This window comes from Colletotrichum scovillei (assembly GCF_011075155.1).
Source record: "Colletotrichum scovillei strain TJNH1 chromosome Unknown Contig00009, whole genome shotgun sequence".
Classification (NCBI taxonomy): Eukaryota; Fungi; Ascomycota; class Sordariomycetes; order Glomerellales; family Glomerellaceae; genus Colletotrichum; species Colletotrichum scovillei.
The window spans coordinates 2,812,112-2,830,580 of NW_023336267.1; the positions used below are offsets into that span (position 1 = coordinate 2,812,112).

At 53.2% G+C, this 18,469-nt stretch overlaps 2 protein-coding genes across 2 annotated transcripts; one reads left to right on the forward strand and one right to left on the reverse strand.

Annotated features, from left to right (window-relative positions):
- Positions 1-375: 375 nt before the first annotated feature.
- Positions 376-2,577, reverse strand: HER10_EVM0005739 (CAP20). Its single transcript, XM_035482993.1, has 2 exons — positions 1,564-2,577; positions 376-1,495 (listed from the first exon to the last, which is right to left on the reverse strand). The coding sequence occupies exons 1-2, from the start codon at positions 1,621-1,623 to the stop codon at positions 1,004-1,006; spliced, it is 552 nt and encodes a 183-aa protein (XP_035329381.1). The 5' UTR covers positions 1,624-2,577; the 3' UTR covers positions 376-1,003.
- A 10,681-nt stretch (positions 2,578-13,258) lies between these two features.
- HER10_EVM0009418 (DENN domain-containing protein) lies at positions 13,259-17,413 on the forward strand. Its single transcript, XM_035478906.1, has 2 exons — positions 13,259-14,446; positions 14,508-17,413. The coding sequence occupies exons 1-2, from the start codon at positions 14,057-14,059 to the stop codon at positions 16,842-16,844; spliced, it is 2,727 nt and encodes a 908-aa protein (XP_035329856.1). The 5' UTR covers positions 13,259-14,056; the 3' UTR covers positions 16,845-17,413.
- Positions 17,414-18,469: the final 1,056 nt, after the last annotated feature.

Genomic DNA, 18,469 nt, shown 5'->3' on the forward strand with positions numbered 1-18,469 from the left:
TACATCCTTAGTGTCATAACGTCTCGCCCTTCTCATCAAGTTCCTAGCCGATGATCTTTACGTCAGCAATAGACAACCAAGGGACGTGGGGACATTCTGGAAGCTAGGTAAGGTACTGCGTAATACCTAAGGTCAGGTCGGGAAGCTGCAAACAGTTTGTTCGCTCGTCAACATGCTGGCCAATCACCGTGACCAATGACAGCACGCAAGAGCCGCCAATCGACAGCAAGCAACCTTCCCCAGTCGCTCTTTCTCCTCCCCAGATCTTGCAGCGGGTTGATCTGATGTCGAGTGCGACTTATTACTCTATACTGCCTTTACAGACACGAAAAATGGGATATAGCATTTGAATTACTCTTGAATGCCCTGCGCGGTAGCTTGTGCGTCTACATACATCCAGGACTTGGGTCTGTGCGAGTGAGCTCCCATGCTGGCTACCTAAGTTCTTGGTCTCACGCGGTGCTACGTCACACGCCACGACAGGCTTGGTCAGGAAACACAGAGTATCTATTAGAGATTTTGATTCCTATGAAAAATCCGACACCAACTCCAGCTCCAGCACAAGTTCAACCTTTCGAAAAAGACTTTAACGTCGGCCGAAAGTCAAGCCGTGCTCATCAACCCTGAGGGAAGATCGGGCGCCTTGGTGGGCGCCATCAGCCACGGTGGGAATAGCCCAAGTCCGATTGGCCTTCGAAAATGAAGGACCAGAGCGGCGCACTAGATGCCTAGCTCTCTCTTCCTCACTCGTACACCACTGATTGGAATAGACAAAGGAAATCAACATAGCACACAAAAACAGTACATGAAAAACTCTTTATCCGAGGTATAGATTCCGTTCCTTGCTGCATGTCGTAGAAGCATTCGCCATCATGACTACGGTCCCAGAACCTATAAGTAGTTCAAGAAAGCCGCGAAGGGAGGGAAGGGTATATGAAATGGAGGGTGGGTTGAGGTGAAACGTCGGCAGGCTAGCAAGCTGTACAATCGCGAGCCATGGCGCTTAGTTGTTGACCTTCTCATTGACCACGTCCTTGGCCTCCTCCTTCTTGTAGTGGATGACGTCGCCAACCCAGATAATAAGTTCACTGGTGGTGATAAGGGCGGTTCCGATAAGGGCCTTGCCGTATGCAACAACGTTCTCACTGCCGACCTTCTTCTTCTGCTGGCTGAACGTCTTCAGAACGTGGTCCTTGGCTTCGAAACCAGTGCGAATGGGCAGGGCAATGATGCCCTTGGCACCGGCGTACAGCTCCTCGGTGGGCTTCTTGACGACGGGGAAGCGCTCGTCAACCTTGGTCAGGGCCTGGTCGCCGAGGTTGTCTGCCTTTTCGGCATAGGGGCGCAGGTATCCCCAAGGACGAGCGAAGTAAGGGAGAAGAGGCTCGGCAAAGGTCTTGTAGGCAGAGTCGCTGTAGACCAGGGACTTCTTGCCGACGGGGTGGTTCCTGAAGGTAACGACACCGTCGTGTACTACAGGGTAATCCAGGAAGTGCTATCCAGAACGGTTAGTAAGAGATTGCGATAAGAGTACAAAGGCGGACGCATTCATTGATAACGCACCTGGAGGGCAGCCGAGGGCACGCTCGGGAGGTCACCGTTGACTTGGGCCATTTTGGGCATTTAGTAGATTGGCGAGAGTTGCGTGGGAAAGTTGAAGGTATTAATTCGTCGAAGCGTGAAGCCTGGCGAATTCTGGTCGAGAGTTGAAGGAGGATTCGCTGCGGAGTAAGCTCGTGCGCAAGGGGGGGGGGGGGGCTTGCGGCTTAGGAAAGCTGCGGTTGAGGCTCCGGGGTAGGGTCTCGTAGTGGGTATGGAGGGTTTGCTAGACGATTCGATATCAGAACTGATCGAGTCCAAAGCAGGGCGAAAAAGGCTAGGAGAGTGAAGCGAGTCGAGATATGTGTTGGGCGGTAGAATTGGGAGTGTAGGAAGATGGAAAGGCTTTGGGTTGTTGGAGAGGGAAGAATCAAGAGAAGGATGTATAGTAGGGAGGGAAGAGTAGTAGGTAAGTCAAAGCCAAAAGGGAGAGACGAGACAAGACGAGACGCACATGAGAGAAGCGTAGAAGGAGGAGGGCAGAAAGGGGAGTGAGTGTGAGAGAAGGAGGGAGACTCACAGATAGCGGTAGAGGGATGTCGGAGACCGAGAGGCAGCTGGTTGGATGGAGGAGAGGCGGCTGGAACGGAGAAGAGCGTGTACAGATGGATGGTGACGAGGTTGGCGCCACAGACGGGCATGGACTGAAATGAAAGTATTTATCTACGTCTTGGTCGAGACGACAGGACAGAACAGGTGAGAAGATGAGAGCATGAGAAAGAGCCCACCTCACCACGTCTTGTTGTATGGGGCTGGCCTAACCATGTTGCCTGAACCCCTTAGGATGCGAGACTAGATTGATTAGCATGTGCTTCAGACATTCACAGGTCGAATGCGAGGAAAGGGACGCCCAGGAATGCCGTGGTGGCGGGTCCGGCCCAAGTATCCCTACCAACGAGGTACATGCGCCACATGCCAGTGGGATGTCGTCTTTTTTTTTTTCTCTTCGTTTGGTCCCTTCTGCTTGCTGCTCTGTAGGTAGCTGTTGTTCATGCTATCTTGTGTGCTCCTCTCTACAGACTGAGCCCTGCCTTTTTGGGACCGCTACTTGCACTGGTTTTAAAGCAATGCATTGGTGGTACTGTCGAGATGTCAAAACCATCCATCTGCTCAATTAATGTTGCGGAGAGTTAATGACAATTGCCACAGCCGGGTAGATGTTCAAGAGGTAAGTAAGGCAAGTGAGGTAGGTAGCAGCTCAAGCCACATGCTATAGCACCTTGTACTGCTGACGGCAGCTTCTAAAGCACGTATCCCTGTCCGTCCCGCCCGTGGGCAGCAAAACCCGCAGGGCAGGTGCATGTGCACAAGCACCTCACATTGTCGCATTGTTCGTGTAGCTATCTTTCATTGGGAGAAACAGCTTCAGCAGCAACTCTAGTGATGGCAAGAAAGAGGACGTAGCGGTAAGGATATCTCAAGGTAGGACGGATGAATACATTTGGCAAGGCGACCGACGTTTCCGTAGTATCAAACTTGTCTGTGGCTGTAGCAAGCAACAACAGCAGCACCAGCACCAGCAATGGCTTGCATGCATCCCTATCATGACCCCGGCTTCTGACATGTGAAAGTGGCACACGAACTCTCGCCCCGCCAAATCGTGTCAAAGTGGAATGCTGGAAGGGACGGAGAGAGTTAAAACAGAAGGCAAAAGAGGGTCTCGGCCGTGACAACTGGACAGGGCACCTTTTTATTTTTGTTTCTTCGTCATGTCGATTCTACGGTCAGCAGATAGGCACACTAGACATATGATCCATCCTCATGCCCCGTGGTTGAAAAATGGTACTATGCTTAAGGGCTCCAGGAGCAGGCATGTGGTCCAGTCCAAGAGACGAGAACGGTGGTAAGGCAAAGGTGAGGAGGAGGAGAAGGAGGGGGAGAAGGAGGGGATAAGCTCCCACACTCGAGCAGTGCCGTCACAGACTCGCAGTCGCAGCCGCGTTCCTGAGATGCTCAAGTGCTGTGTGCCCTGCGAATTGTTGGCCAATTCGGTTGCGTCTGGATCAGACCATTGATGATTGCAGTTCTCCAGCGAATGAACGGAATCGCCCCTCTCTCCCCCCTCTCCTTCCTTCCGGCACGGAAGACATACGCGAACGCACGGCGCTTTCCTGCATGCCGTGGACGGACCCGTCATTATGTCATCATTGGAGTTGATGGTGCAAGCAGCAAGTCAGCAGCAAGAAGGAAGCATGGGAGGGGAGGGAGGGGAGCTGCTCTTGCTCTGGAGGTAAGGTTAGTAGTCGACTACCTACCTACCATAGGTACCTTACTAAGGTACCACAGTAGGTAGGTATTAAAACTGCCACACCGAAAGGGAGGCGGGAGAGGAAAGAAGCGCCCGGTCAACAAGTCGCTGCTCAACACGTATGCGTGCCTTATCTGACAGTTTGCCGGAGCACCCGCTGATCTGTGTCCTCGCCGACGGGTTACTTCCACCCATCACCACCTCTACACTCGTGTCCAGTCTGTGAGTTGCGGCTTGTTGGATCATGGACGACATGAGGCGCTTTGAATGACATCTGCCTCGAGCTGTCATGCATTGATTATTCACTCATTCATTTCTGCAGAACTGGTGGTTCGTTCGGAGGATGATCTCCGCAGTAACTATTCTCGTTCCCCTCTCCTACCTCTTGTTACAATATACTTGTCTCCTTCACCTTACTCTTCCCTACTTCGCGAACACGACGTACGGATATACCATCTCAAGTATCAAGGAGGGGCAAGAGACCCCCAAGTTCCTCCCGCAACCCAATTGGCCATGCGCCCACCCCGGCTTATCGCCTCACATCACCCCAAACTTTATCACGGGGAGATCCCAAGCCAACGGCTGGCGCTCGTCCTGCACCACCACGCCCTAGGCCCAAATAGCGGGACACAGCAAGCCAAATTGGAGGACGAAGCTTCGCACTCTTCTTCACCTCCCGGGGCTCTGGTTGCTTCTACTCATCAAAAAATCCCTCCGTCGCGTACCGACCAGCCCAAGGTACCTGACCTAGCTAGCCTTGTGGCAGACGCTTGGATGCGATGCTACGCGGCCCGGTCTTCAGCCCACTCGAGCTTGTGGTAGGTGGACCGTGGGAGGGGGAGGCCCGGGAGAGTCCTCTCTGCGCCTCCGATCTTGCATTCCGTTGCTTGTGAAGCTCCTCGTCCTGGCGCTGTTTTCTCCTTTGGAATCTACATTGGCCGTCTTCGTAATGCTGCGTGACGCCGTCGCTGCTCTCCCAGAAATTAGATATAACTTGATCCGTGACAAACCACTAAGTACGCCAGTCACCCTTCCCAATCTCCAATTCACTTCCGTGAAGCTATGGCCTCCGTCATTTGTTGATGAGCACACAAGCTAGGTGCTCAATCACTCAAACCCGTCAGACGGAATTCGCCTCTCGGAGCTCGGGCTGTGGCCCTACTCTCCTAGGCACGCTGCCGCGGCTCTCATCGTCGACCATGCCGTCTTAATCCAGCTTGGCCGGGTGAACAATCAAATAGCACCTCGGAAGCCAAGCATTGAGGACGACATGAATCCACCTATCTGTCCTCCGTCGCCACTTTCAGTAGGTCTCATCTCTCACCTGACTGGCTATCGACGCGACGACCCGTTTCTCGTCTTCCCATTACAAGCAATACTCGGCCGTTTTCTGCTCCTATCCGTCAAAGATAAACCTGAAAATCATCGGACAATTTTGATGTGGAAGGGGGGAAGGAGCGAACCTCCCCTGTCCCCTGATGGTGTTCTCTCAATTGTCTCCACCTGCACCAGCCACATGTGCCCACATTCACATGTCAAGCAATGTCTCACCTACCTGCAGGGACAACCTCAACGTTGAGAGTTCTCTTGCGACCCATTCTGCATGCCAGTGAGAAGTGACGTGAACACCTGCGGCACCTTTTTCGCCAGTATGAGAAGCTGTAGATGCTGGAAGGAACTGAAGAAAGGTCGGATGACGCGGGAGCAAAAGGCATTATTTTGGCTCTCGTGTTCTGCTGTCATGTTTTGCAATCCTCTTCGAATTCGTCATTCTGCAAGCCTGCGACAAATCGTCATAATCCTCAGGCGCGAATGCGCTCCCAACGTCACGGCTAGTCTTTCAGGAGAGACATACTACCAAAGGTGTGCAGAGGCGGGAGGGAGCACTCGCCTCCCGTCCCATCCATCCCTTGCGAAGGCGAGTAGGCATCCGTACCTACACACACGCTTTCCTCCCATAGATGTTGGACGGGTGTGGATGCCCCTGCATCCTGCGTGAGAACTCAGCATCTTGGAAGTGTGCCATCCACCTCAGTTGTTGGAAGGAACGCTTCCTTCTGCAACGTAAGTGGGAAAAGAAGAAGAAAAGGGGACCAGCTCGCCACCTCACCCGATGGGAATGCGGCACTCCGCAAGTCTTGGCTGGGCTCGTCGGCCTTGGCTTTGCTTTGCATAGCCGAAGGGCCTTTTGACCGCTTCGGCTGACTGGCAAGCGCGAAATTGCGGCGGTCCGGTATCGCTAATCCCGATGTTCGGACTCGGGTTCCGGGAAAAGAGGGGGCAAGATCCGAAGGCTCCGGGTTGTATGCAGAAGACGGCCCCATAATATCTCCGCATCCGATCCGTCATGGCCGGGGATGGGATGAGGGATGGGAGGCGGGAATTCCGGTGCTGGAAATGCGCTGGAAGCTGGCTTCGGAATAATTCGACAGAAGCCATTGTGTTCCATAGGATACCTGCAACGTGTTTGAGCTCCGGCTATTGCTTCATAGAATATGGTCTGAGTCAAAGGATGGCGGGTAAGGTACGTCCAATGGCACCGAAACTGGGAAAAGTTGACCGATCTGGTTTTTGGGAAGAATCGCCTGATAAGTTTGAAACTTCCGTACGACACTTGACGAGGGTGTTCTTGTTGATGAATCAGCTCCCAGAGGCTGCCATGGAATGGGTGACTTCTTTGAATCTTTTCCTTGACAAAGAAAAGAGAGGCGCCACAAAATAGGTGACCAAGGTGGCCTCATCAAGCTTCATAAGCTTCGCAAGCTTCGTCAACTAAAGGCTTTTCAACCAGAAGTTTGATCAGACCCGTGCCGCTACAGATGAGATCTTTTACCGATATCCGCTAGTGACGTCGGTAAGTGGAATCTAAAAGGCTTTGCCCGAGAAAAACAATAGAACAAGTCCCCGTCACCAAGAATAACTCGACGATGCAAAGCGCCGTTCGCTCAGTTTCATTGTTTCGAAACGTGAGGCTAGATCTTTTGCCCAGAGCTATCACGTGGACTTGACCACCCCCACCACGGAGCGGCCGTGGCTAGCAATGATGCCGTAGCCCCGTCTTTGAACCTTTCTAGACCAGCATAGCAGACCGTCCTGCCCTGGAATAGCATCGCGCCGTCCTCCCGGCGCACGAGTCTCGCCCCGTGTCGATCGCGCGGCTCGCCTGGCTGGGAAAGACGGTTGCCAAGCCTCGTGAAAACTCGCAGACAAGACACAAATTCGGTATCTTGCGGAGGCAGGATTCATGCTCTTACAGTAGGCCGTTTTGTCGCAAGTACTAGATCCCTCTCGGCATGTTGTTGGTGCCTGTTGGGTTGGTTTGATATCGTCAACATCCAAAACTTGAGCCGTCGAAGGCTCTAAGTCGAGTCACGGGGCATAGTTGAACTTTGACCGGGGAGTCCGATATTGCAACACGAGGTGATGTCGACAAAGGCTTCCGCAGGTGATAGATCACCCGCAATCGAGAAGGCCAAGAATCCGCGCAGCGTCGGAGCCTCAGAGACGACTCATGAGATACTCGCCCGAGGACGACGGGGGGTACTCGAACGAAGGAAGACGCTTCGTCGAGAAACGAACCGAATTTCTCGGGGCTCCTGGCGGCAGTCAATATTGATTTCCAAACACCTCAGGACGGACTTATCGCACGGCCGGTTCAGGAGATACGAATTGCTGACCTTGACTGTCAAAGTTTAAGTGAACCACCTCTATCACCTTTTTAAGAAATGACGGCTCACAGTTCCGAGGGACAGTGCGCTGAGACCTCATTTATCATGGGCTGAGATATTTCGTATTGAGCGATTAGCAAGGCTTGGGCATAGCGTCCATCTGTCTAGACTCTATGCTACCGGGGTCACCGGGAAGGGCGTGACCGTTGAAATAAGTTCTATTGTGATGGAATCGTCACATACGCAGTATACTCGAGCTGCAAATGAAATTGCGCAGACGGGAACGTGACACACCATGCTGCCCAACGCTGACTACATCACAGTCACATTTCAGGATCAAGGCGTTGTAATGGCCTTGAGCTCTGAGGTTCTCGGCAGCAAGTCTCTCTCTAATCTTGTTTTACTGCGTTTGGGCCTTTTCCCTCTTTCTTTTTCTTCCATTCTCTCGTTTGATGAAGTGACGGCTCACTCGGGTAGGTACGTACCGAAAAGACCAGGGTTTCTCATCAACAACGGTGGCAGAGCCAGGGATGCGGATGGAGACTTTGACCCAATACCACTTTCACGGTCAGTGTTTGCAGCCTGCAGGAGGACTAAGTGGATTTGGGTAGGCTGTTTGCCCACATGCGGACTTTGGATCAAAGAGATCGAAACCAGCCTCAGATAGATAGAAGACGGGGATCGCCCGAGAGCCCGCTGTCGAACATTCAGCAAGATGGGGAGCTGGCAGTCCGGAGCCGCTGCGTTGCTGTTGCTGTAACTGACCCTCAGTGAATCAGTGCGGTGCGTACCTTATGTACATACGAGATAAGACAGCGATCAGGGCCTCGGGACTCGTGCTCAGATCACGACAAGGTCCAGGTCAGTTCTTCGGTGGAGCGCGCAGCTGACAAGTGTAAATTGATACGGAGCTGGGCGGTACCAACAAGTTGTAACTACAAGAAAGAAGCTGGGGTCACCACCAGTGGAAGACAATTAGGGGTGGAAGTTTTCTTTCTCAAGAAAGTTCACGATCCATCCCCCCTTCTTTGGACGTTCTCCCAGCCTCTAGGACCGTAAGCACCAAAGTCTCCGCCGTATAGCCAGGTAAAGTCGGAGCAACATGGAACTGGGCCTGTCTCCGGCCCGTGGGGGACCATCGTTCGGGTTACAGATCCACGGCTTGCGTTTTATGCGGACCATTAAAACAGGTAGCCAGGCCTTAACACGGACGAGATATCTAAAGTCGCTGTGTGCTCCGGCCCCGAAGAGGGCCAGCCAGGTTCGTGCCAGCGTCACCCAAACTGCCAGATTCTCAGATTCTCCTGGTATCCAGAGCGGCGGGTCAAAGCGCTCTTAGGGATGTGGCGCTTTTCAGACAATGGCCGTGGTGCAAGTCGGGCCGCGTCTGCTGTGAATGACAGGCGGAGTTCGAGGCTTCAGCAAAATGGGACGGCTTATTCAAACGATGATGCGTATGGCTAGCTTTGGTGGATATGCAGGCACGTCCAGTTCCAGGCCACAGGAGGCAGATTGACGTGCTGTGCTTCTGGAAGTGAAGGAGCAGATTTCAATATATCTGGTACATTTACGGAGTAGATAAGTAAGCATACATCCATGGGTTCGAGGAAGCAAACCGCGCCCACCAACAGACAGCTGTTGGTAAATTGGTACCTACTAGTCCCTTTTAGTTTGTCTCTCTGGAGAGATCCCGACGGGTGTTTGCGGTCCATCAAACACCTTGTTTAAATAGAGTGAGCAGCTCCCACTTTCGCAAAGATTGTACGCCATTTGTTGATGAGGCCCATTCGTTAGCGCGGCTGGCGCTTCGTTGATGTCCGGCGACAGAGTGTATGGATACTTTGCAGTTTGCACTATCTCGTGCCAAGCACCAACAGCTTTGCTTGCAACAGGCGAAAGTCATAGGCAATTAGATCGCCGTTCATGTATCCGTAGACCAAGACAGCATCGGGCTGGGTCGCGGGGCTTTCGGCGTGTTCTGCTTCTTCTGCCCTCTGTCGTGATCCATTTCCCGTAGCCTCCAGTCGTTCCGCAACCCGGCCTACGCAGTACTTGATTTGAGATCCTTTTTCTCCGCCGCGGAACCAAGGAGGCCCCTGATAGAAGAACATGCGAAACCGCTACGGATGAATCGCGTCGCGGAAGATACTGAACAGAGACTTGGTGCCATGAGACCAAGTCCCCGCCGCGGCAAGCCGCCCACTTCGGGGCCCGGGGCCTAGCGTGGATGCCATGGTTTCCTCGCACTATACGCCTGCTAAGGCCCGATGGCTCGCAGCTGGCTGACAGGCGTAGCGCTTGTGCTAGAGTATGTGCGACAGCTATCGCTAACACAGTGATGGTGAAAAATGTCAGTATTCTTATATTGAGGTACCGCGTCTTGCTTGCACCGGCGGGACCAGCCAGCAGTGCAGCAACCCACACGGATCTGTCCCCTCGTCAAACACTCAAGCCTCTCTGTTTGTGTGGGATGTGCTGCAGGTGCGTCGATCCGGGTTCGTTGGTCGTGGACACCCCTTCAGCCAACCAGTCGAGGAGCGACCAGGAGCTGTCGAGTTATCCCGTCCCAGACTCCAGGGACGACCCGTGCAAGGAGAGCGTGTCTTGGGGGGATCAGAGATGGGGCTTGAGCGCTTCGGCAGATGATCTTTCTTGAGCTTGAATTCGTCATCCATCTGGAGAAGGCCCCTGGAGGGTTGCATTGTGTGCGCGTTATTTTGCAGGATGGCTGGCACGGCTGATTGGAACAGTGGAAAGTTGGTATGTACGCCGCACGTTGGGTAACTTGGGTTCTCACGCCCGCTCGGATGCCTTTTCCCTCGGTGATTTGCGGTTGCGATGGAGTGCCCTCGAAAGTGCTATATGGAGACGGGTCAAAGTCATGATTCGTTGTCGGAGGACATGGCACATGGTAACATGGACCTTCGTATCGGAAGGTCTGCCCAGCATGCTATGCGTGGAATTGCATAATCGTATCGAGCTGATGTTTAATGATCTCCTTGGCCAAAGAACAGGCGGATCAGCAGAGTGCTATTCCGTCCAAACTTTTGAGGCGTTCCTACCATTCAAAAAAAAATTACCGTACTGCCGGTCCGTCCACCATGTACCCCGTACGACACACCTCATTCGCTTGTCAGGCGAAAAGAAAGTATCTGTGAGCGGCGCGCCGGAGTACAGATGAGGGCGAAAGTGGGCGCGCCCCAAGAAGAGCGAGACGTGAAGGGTTTGGCGGACGGTAAGACGATGCCAGCACTGACAAAGAGGCTTCAGACCGAGGACGACAATCGTGACCCAAAGCAGGTAGCTGTCATCGTTTTAGGCCCAATAAACCAGGGAACTGGTGAAATCGCCAATCATCCCGTGGGACTGTGTTGAGGAAGAGGCGACAGAATTTCCAAACGAGACTGGCCAATTTCTTTCGAGGGCAGTTGGTACTCAGCGGCGCCAGCTGTGATTGTCATTGGCTGTAAGCCGCTGGTCTCCACCAGCCAAAGGTGGAGACCCAATATTAGGAGAACGACCAGGAAGGTCCAGATTTTGGCAGGGGTCTTTCTGGATTTGACCGGGGGTTCCTCCCTCATCCACTTCTTCTTTGGAAGGAGAGGCCCGTGCGTGTGATGGATGGGACCTGGCGAGAACATGCCTTCCTTACCTTACTCTATACGTACGGAGTACAGCAGAAGAAGACTGCCCCAAAGAAAATGATAAAAGTTGCTTTGGTCACGACTCATCAGTCATCGAGGGGATTGGGCGAACGAACGCCAAAGGATGGAAGGGAAAGAAGGGAGAAAAACAAGGGAAAGGAATTGGAGCCGCTAACACTGCGCCGCATGACGCTAGTATTTCACAAGTGCACGCTAGCTCCTCACATTTTCGCGGGCTTCCACGAGTCGACTTGAATCTCTGGAGTAGTCAAGGAGTCTAGGTCGCCGCTACAACTGCAGCTTCTGCTGGGAGGCTTGACGGCTTGCAATCCCCGGAGCCAACGGCAACGGCAGAGAACAAAGACACGACTCGACGGCTCTCTGACTGGTGTCGAGTGTCAGATGGAGAAAAAAGCTCTTTGCTTCTGCCGATTGGGCTGAACTTGTGAAGCGACTGATTCGACCGACCATCGGATCGTTTTGAGAGGCTTACTTACTGCACGAATTGCAGTAGTTTAGAATTCGGGGTCCTTTGCTGCTGCTGTTGTTTACGAAAGTAACAAGAGTACGGATAAGTAGTGCCCCAATAGATGGCAAATTGCCCGAAGCGGCTTTGTTTCGTTTTGTCTTTTATTGTCTTCCTTTAACCGCTCGTTCCAACGGTTCTTCTGTCTGAGATGCCCGAATCACGCTTGGCTCTTTTGGGGCTTGGTTGGTAAGTACTAATGGGATGGGTTCGTCTTGCTTTCCCCTGTTCCAGCTGCCATGTGTCGCGTTTGCCACCTTCATATCGAGGTTAATGTCACGTTTTCAGCGAGAATCGGGATTTGGGAGCCGAATAAGCTATTGGAAGCCCTAACTGGACTTGCTTGGCTTTTGTCGATCGACTGGACTGGTTCGTTTCCTCGTCGCGGCGCATAGCGGAGCTGGTACGGAGTAATGTCTCAGTACACAAAGGAAAGTAAAGAAAGAGAGAGAAACGGTTTCCACGTCAGGGTCCTCAATTCTTATTGTCTGACGTTTTTGAAATGGTTCTTAGCTTGGGCAGATATCGGCTTCACTTGTCATCCTCTACCGACCTCGATACAATCTTACAGCCGTCCTGCGCATCTGTCTGTACCTTGGATCACGAATAGCGCGAGTGCGAGTAAGGCGAGCCAGGTAGCGCTGTCCAATTCCAAACATAAGGAGCCCAAGGTGCCGTAAGGAAGAGTATCATGGCATGCCCGCCTCCAGCCCGAAATGTAACAGCAGCAACTGCAAGAGTCAAACCCCCGGAACAGTCCCCATTGCCAGAGCCACGCCGCCATGGAGCAACTTCAACTTGACGACCCGTGAAGCTGCCGTCTCCTTACTATGTACAAGAATGGCGTGTGGTTGGCGTGCCCATCACAATGCCCCTCTTGTTCCCAACGTCAGCAGTAACAGCCCTCAGAGTATGTATATCGGGCGGTACTTGGTGTGTACCTTGCAGATATCAAGTTGGAGCCTTCCTTCCAGGAAAGTTGAGCAAATGGTGTGGCCCCTGTCCGCGTGTTCCTGAACCCCACCTCACCTTGTCCTCTGTCGAACAGTGGTACCGCAACACTGCGCTGCATGCCCCCTTGCACACCCGTCCTCTGCCCCATCTGTGTCCCGCCTGTACCTGCGAACGGCTGTTCTCCGTGCTTCTCTCCCCTCACAGTGCTTCCTGATCACCCCGTCTACACAGTAAGGTAGGTACCTCCGCAGTAAGGTAGCCGTGACTTCAGCTCCTGGCAGGCAACTCACTCAGGCTGGCACTATCACTGTTCCCTTAGGCTTCCTTGCTGAGTTGGTTCCCGGTGGTTTCTACTGTAAGATACCTACGGAGTAAGGAGGTACTTGTCAAAATCTGCGGTTGGTTGTATTGAGCTCCCAAAGGACTCGGCGTGGCAAGGTATCTGCCCACGCTGCCCTGCCTCGAGATGCGCTAAGAATACCGGCCAAGGTACATCATTGGAACCTGCATCCAGGAACCTGACTACTGCGTACGCTGCTGCACGTTGGCTGCAGACCTTAATTCCCCGTCCCCCGGTCTGTTGCTCTCAATGGAGAGTCGCTGCTGCATCTCTTGGCCTGTCCGCCCGTGTTTCTGTCCTCGCCCCTGTCTCTGCCCATCTCTTCCATTCTCTGTCTGCTCCCCGCCGTACGCACACACGGCCACACAGTTTGTCCTCTGACCTGCCGTGCCTGTGCCTGCCTTTACACTAAGGTAGGTACTCCGTACTGCTGCTGCTGCTCGACCGTACACTTCCCTTTCCAGCTTCGCGTCGGGTGCTTGGTCCCCCTTTCGCTTCATCTTAGCTCGCCCGCCAGTGGCACACCCTCGTTTTCTCGCCATCTGCCTCTTGTTTCTCCCACACACCCTCTCCTTCGCCCTCACTTCTTCCTCCTCCCAGTCCTCCTATTCAAACACCCCCCCTGGACACCACTCTCCCCTTTTACCTCAGCTGGAACTGCCTCTTCTTGCCTCGTCTCCGATTTCTTCCCCTTCCTCCCTCTCTCCTTTCTCGTTTCTTCTCTCCCCACCTGTCACCGAGCAGTCAGTCAGTCAATCAACCAGTCTGTGCTAGAGCCTCAACTTTCGCTCAACCAGACCAGACAGTTCAAGTTGCTCCTTGAGGCTCCTTCGAATGGCGCCTTTTTGAGCAACTCCTTCGACCGACGACTCCTTGACGAGAGCTTGCTCTCTGGATAGCTTCCTTGCCGTCTTTTGATTCATCCAATCAAGCTAGGCCCCTTTCCTTCGACACGCTGGTCAGCTCGTGTGTGGCCCGGATCATCAACCACCTCGTCACCTTCTCCTTCGCTCTCACGCCCACCTATATAACTTCAACTTAACTTTTCTTCCTTAACGACGACTAATCACCGACGAAATGGCGCCTTCGCTGAACGCACACTCGTCCTTCACCCGGCCCCGGACCGGCGACCGCGATGGTCGACCTACCACCCGTGATCAGGGAGACAACAACCTCATCATCCCGAGCCGTACTTCCTCCCTTCACTCGCGCATCACCCAGCCGATTCCCTCGACCATGAATGCGAAGCCCCAGCAGCGCACCCCAAAGACGCTTACTCACGCCTACATGGTATGCGGTGTTGGCAGAGAACCTTCGCAATGGGTCAAGGCTCCAGCCCCTGCACAGGGCAAGATTGGCCACATGAAGGGCGCTGTTGGTCAATTCTGGCTGCCCGAGATTCTTGGAAGCAGCCCGAGGTTGGAGCAAGACAACGAGATCGCCAGATCGTTGCACGCTGCCATGCGGGTTAGTGGCCGTTTGCCATACGTTTTGTCCCCGAGTTTGAGTGGCTGACATTTTACCACAGGCTTGCTTTCCCCACGACGTTGAGATCTGCACTGGCCGCAGCCAGCCTCACTGCGTCCACCATGCCTTCGTTCTGCAGCAAGACTCGTCCCACACTTTGTATGGAATTTGTCTTCGCGTATGGTCGCGAGCCGACGAGAAGAGGGCCGAGACAATTCGGGATCTGCGCAAAAGAACTGAACCAGACTATTACGACAACCCCGATGAGACTTACTGGATTCCCTACTGCTTGTCATTCCTGTCTCGGTACCCGCTGTACAACCTTCTTGGAGACTACTTGCGAGGCATGTGGATCCACTGGAACAAGGCTACCAACTTGTTCCATGCCGAGGAGGTCTCGCGCATTCTCAGCTTCCCGGCTCCGAGACTCAATGACTTGGTTCGCATCGACATGAAAGATTATGCTCTTTGCTACCAATTCCCATCGTCGCCTACTGGCTTCCAGAACTTCGCCATGTGGCCACTATTCTGCTGCCTGTCCATTCCCAACATTGTGGGTGTCGTTGAGGCCGCTATTTCACCAACTCGTCGCATCATCTTTGTCAGTCATTACCCGGCCATGCTCACCATGGCTGCAGAGACTGTCAGATACTGCGTTCGAGTCTACGAATGGAGTGGCCTCTATGTCCCGGTTGTGCATGCTCGTCATGCCAAGGATTTAGTCCAGGAGCCCGGTCCATACATCCTCGGTGTCACGGCCGAGTGCCGCTCTTTGTTCACCGCGCCAACGGATGCGCTGGTTGTCGACCTCGACCGCAACTTCGTTCTTACTTCGAGCCCCCCGACCGCACTCAACCCCAGCCAGCGTAACAAGTTCGTCACCCGCCTGACACAGTCTCTCAACGGAGATGTGACTCCCTCCGGCGTTCCCCCTCATCTTCGCTCCGCCTACGGTGGCGGAAAGCTCGTCCCCGCCGGCCAGATCATTGTTATGCGTGGAGAAGTGGAGTCCATCCAAGATCCCGAATGGTGGAACCAGGACACCGTTATGGCCGTCATGGATCATGTCTGCGAGAAGATGGGCCGCAACACGGGCATCAAGGCTGTCTTTGGTGGCTCCGTCAAGAAGCCCTTGATGACCAAGGTCTCAATGAGACATCTCAACGAAATTGTCCGCGAGAGAAACCAGTACTCCCGTGATGCTCTCGAGGCTTGGCAGGACTTCATCAACCTGAAGGGCCGCATGGATACCGAGCTCAACAAGGTCACAAAACGCAACAACTACCTCAATGAGGAGCTGGAGAGCTGGAAGCAGCAGTTCCTCAAGTTCCAGGCATTTGCTGAACAGCTCACCAAGGAGACCCAGGATCTCAAGGCCAAGATCGAAACACACAAGAGAGAGAACAGACGCCTTGCAGGTCTCATTGATCAGCAGAAGGATGACAACGGTCGTCTCAATGTCCGTCTCGGTGCTACTGAGAAGCAGCGTGATGACGCTCTCGAAGCATTGGTCCTCCAGCAGGAGATCGCCGAGGAACTCGAGCGCGAGCGTAAGCGCAACAAGAAGGAGCTTGCTGCTCTTCAGCACACCAACGTCACCATCCTCAGACAGCGTGACGAGGCTCGTCGTGTTGTGCTGCATCTGCGCAGCTTGATCGGCGGCCAGAGCCATCACATGGAGCATCTGGTGCAATCTTTGACCAAGCCCGATGACTTGGCGCACGAAATTGAGGAAGGCTTCGAGCCAGAGATGGGTGAGGATGGCATCACTCCCAGAGAAGCCGACGTCAACCAAGCCCGCCTCCTCTCTGCTGCCGCTGAGGCGAACAAGAGGCTCTCCACTTCGAGCTTCAAGGATGTTGCCGACCGCCACCTCAAGGACAAGACTGATGCCATCGCGCACATTATCAGAAATATTGCCGAGCAATGCCAGGCTGCCGTTGAGGGCCTGCAGTTGGCCCAAGACGCCGACTTTGATGAGCGCTCTGCCAGCGCGGCTCGCCTTCGCGCCCAGCGCCGTCGCAGCAACCTCTCCGCCACCCACAGCGATGACGGTCACGAGACTCAGTCAAACGCAACATCCGACATGGGCGAAGATAGCCTCCTTCACCCTGCTTCTGGTCGGATATCCAGCATCCCCCCCACCCCGGACCTGGTTCCCAACCGGAGCAGCACAGCGATGTCCTTCGCTTCCAGCGCTGCAACTCCCGAGCGCTCAAGTCAGCAGTACATGATCCATCAGGAAATCCCTACCAAGATTGTTGAGGATGATGAGGACTTCGAGGAGGATCGCAGCGAGTCCGAGACGATGCCTCAGCAGACCGTCGGCAAGCACACCGACAGCCTGATCCACCGTCCGTCTGGAGCGCGCATCAGCGCTCTTGGCGGTACCCGCTGAAGAATTGTCTTTGGCGGTTTCGGTATACTCCATTTGGAGTAATAAGCGGCTAAGGAGAATTTACTTTCCCTCTCTTTGGTCGATGGGGATGACGATTTACCGACATTGTGCATACACCTTTTTACCTGATACCTTTTTGCACTTGTGTGGTCGTGGACAAAATTTCGTTTTGTCCGGCGTTTGCAATTTTCATATTTCTGTCTTTCTCCAGAGACGAATGTCTTGCCTTTTTTTTTTTTTCTGCCTGTGAAAGCTGAACAGGGCTCGCTGGTGTCCGGATTGGATGTTATCACGATTTTTATATCATTTGTATCCCATGGGTGGAGCCTTCTGCTTAGTTCAGTTCATGTCCCTCCTTATTATCTAGTACCCACAATCCGAATCCAGCGAGAGTTGAAGGAAACTACCGTTTCAAGTATGAACATGTGCGTGATGTCAAAGAGTGTACTGGACTTGATTACCTAGTGATCTGACAGGTATACATTTTCCTGTGACTCAATATATATCACGACCTAATTCCAAAGCCGAAGGGCGTGGGTGTCTTTCCGGGCTGAAGGGTACGACAGCGGCGAAATATGTGAGTTTCGATATTATCGCAATTTCAAATAAGAATGTTTAGCTCCCTCATCCTGCTGAAGCCCTCGTCTGAGTGATCCTTGGAGATATATGTCGGCTTGCACGTACTTAAAGGATCCGTCTTGCTCACATCGACCCAGACGGTATCCGGTCGCGCTACGCTGGTACTGCGATTACTAGCAACGAACTCACAATGATGTGAAACACAGAAGACCTTGGAAAGACTGACTGCGACTGATATGTCGCTTTGAAGTGCTCAGGAGACTAGTTTGATGTTATATCCACACTGATGATCTAAGTCAGAGACATTGAGGCCGTAACAGTGTGTTCGCCTAGAAGGCGTTGAAGAATGACGGATCAGATAACGGATCTTTAAAAGGCCCCTACTATTCAGCACATCAATGCGTCACATGATGTGACGGATCATTCGGAACGTGATGACTTGGGAAAATGTGATGGCGTTCACGAGTTCAGCCAACTGACTATAGTAGAGTCATGCCGATCCAGCACCGCCAAGCACCTGTACAAGCCAACTCCAATGATCACTCCCAAAAGAATAGCAAGAAAATGGCAGAGATACTGGCTATGGTCTCAGACTTATTCCGGCCCTGTCAATCAAGACTGGGCTTCGTCAGGCAACTTCACAGTTGTGCAAGTCGCGCCAACTGCTTTGGAGACATGGCAGCACTCCCATTCGACGTAAGCTGTTTCTCGCAAATACGGCCAGCTGGGACAAAAAGGGTTACTCTATAATATCTAAGTCTCAAGAGTTCTGAGTACTGGCGAACCCTGACTCTATTGAAATGTCTTGATGCAGGACATTGGGTCTTGGTGCAGCGGCGCCGGAAGATGTATTTCGCCGGCGTTGTGACGTCTAGGTAGGTGGATGCAGATTCTCCAACATCGCTAAGCTAGCGATAAGCTAGCGATAACAGAAAAAGTTCCTGGACGGAGTATGCGTACTGGGTCTCGTCGTCCTCTTCGGCATTACAAACCCGTCACGACCTTCTAGATAGCAATTGAGCTATAACTCCACACTTTCTAGTGTA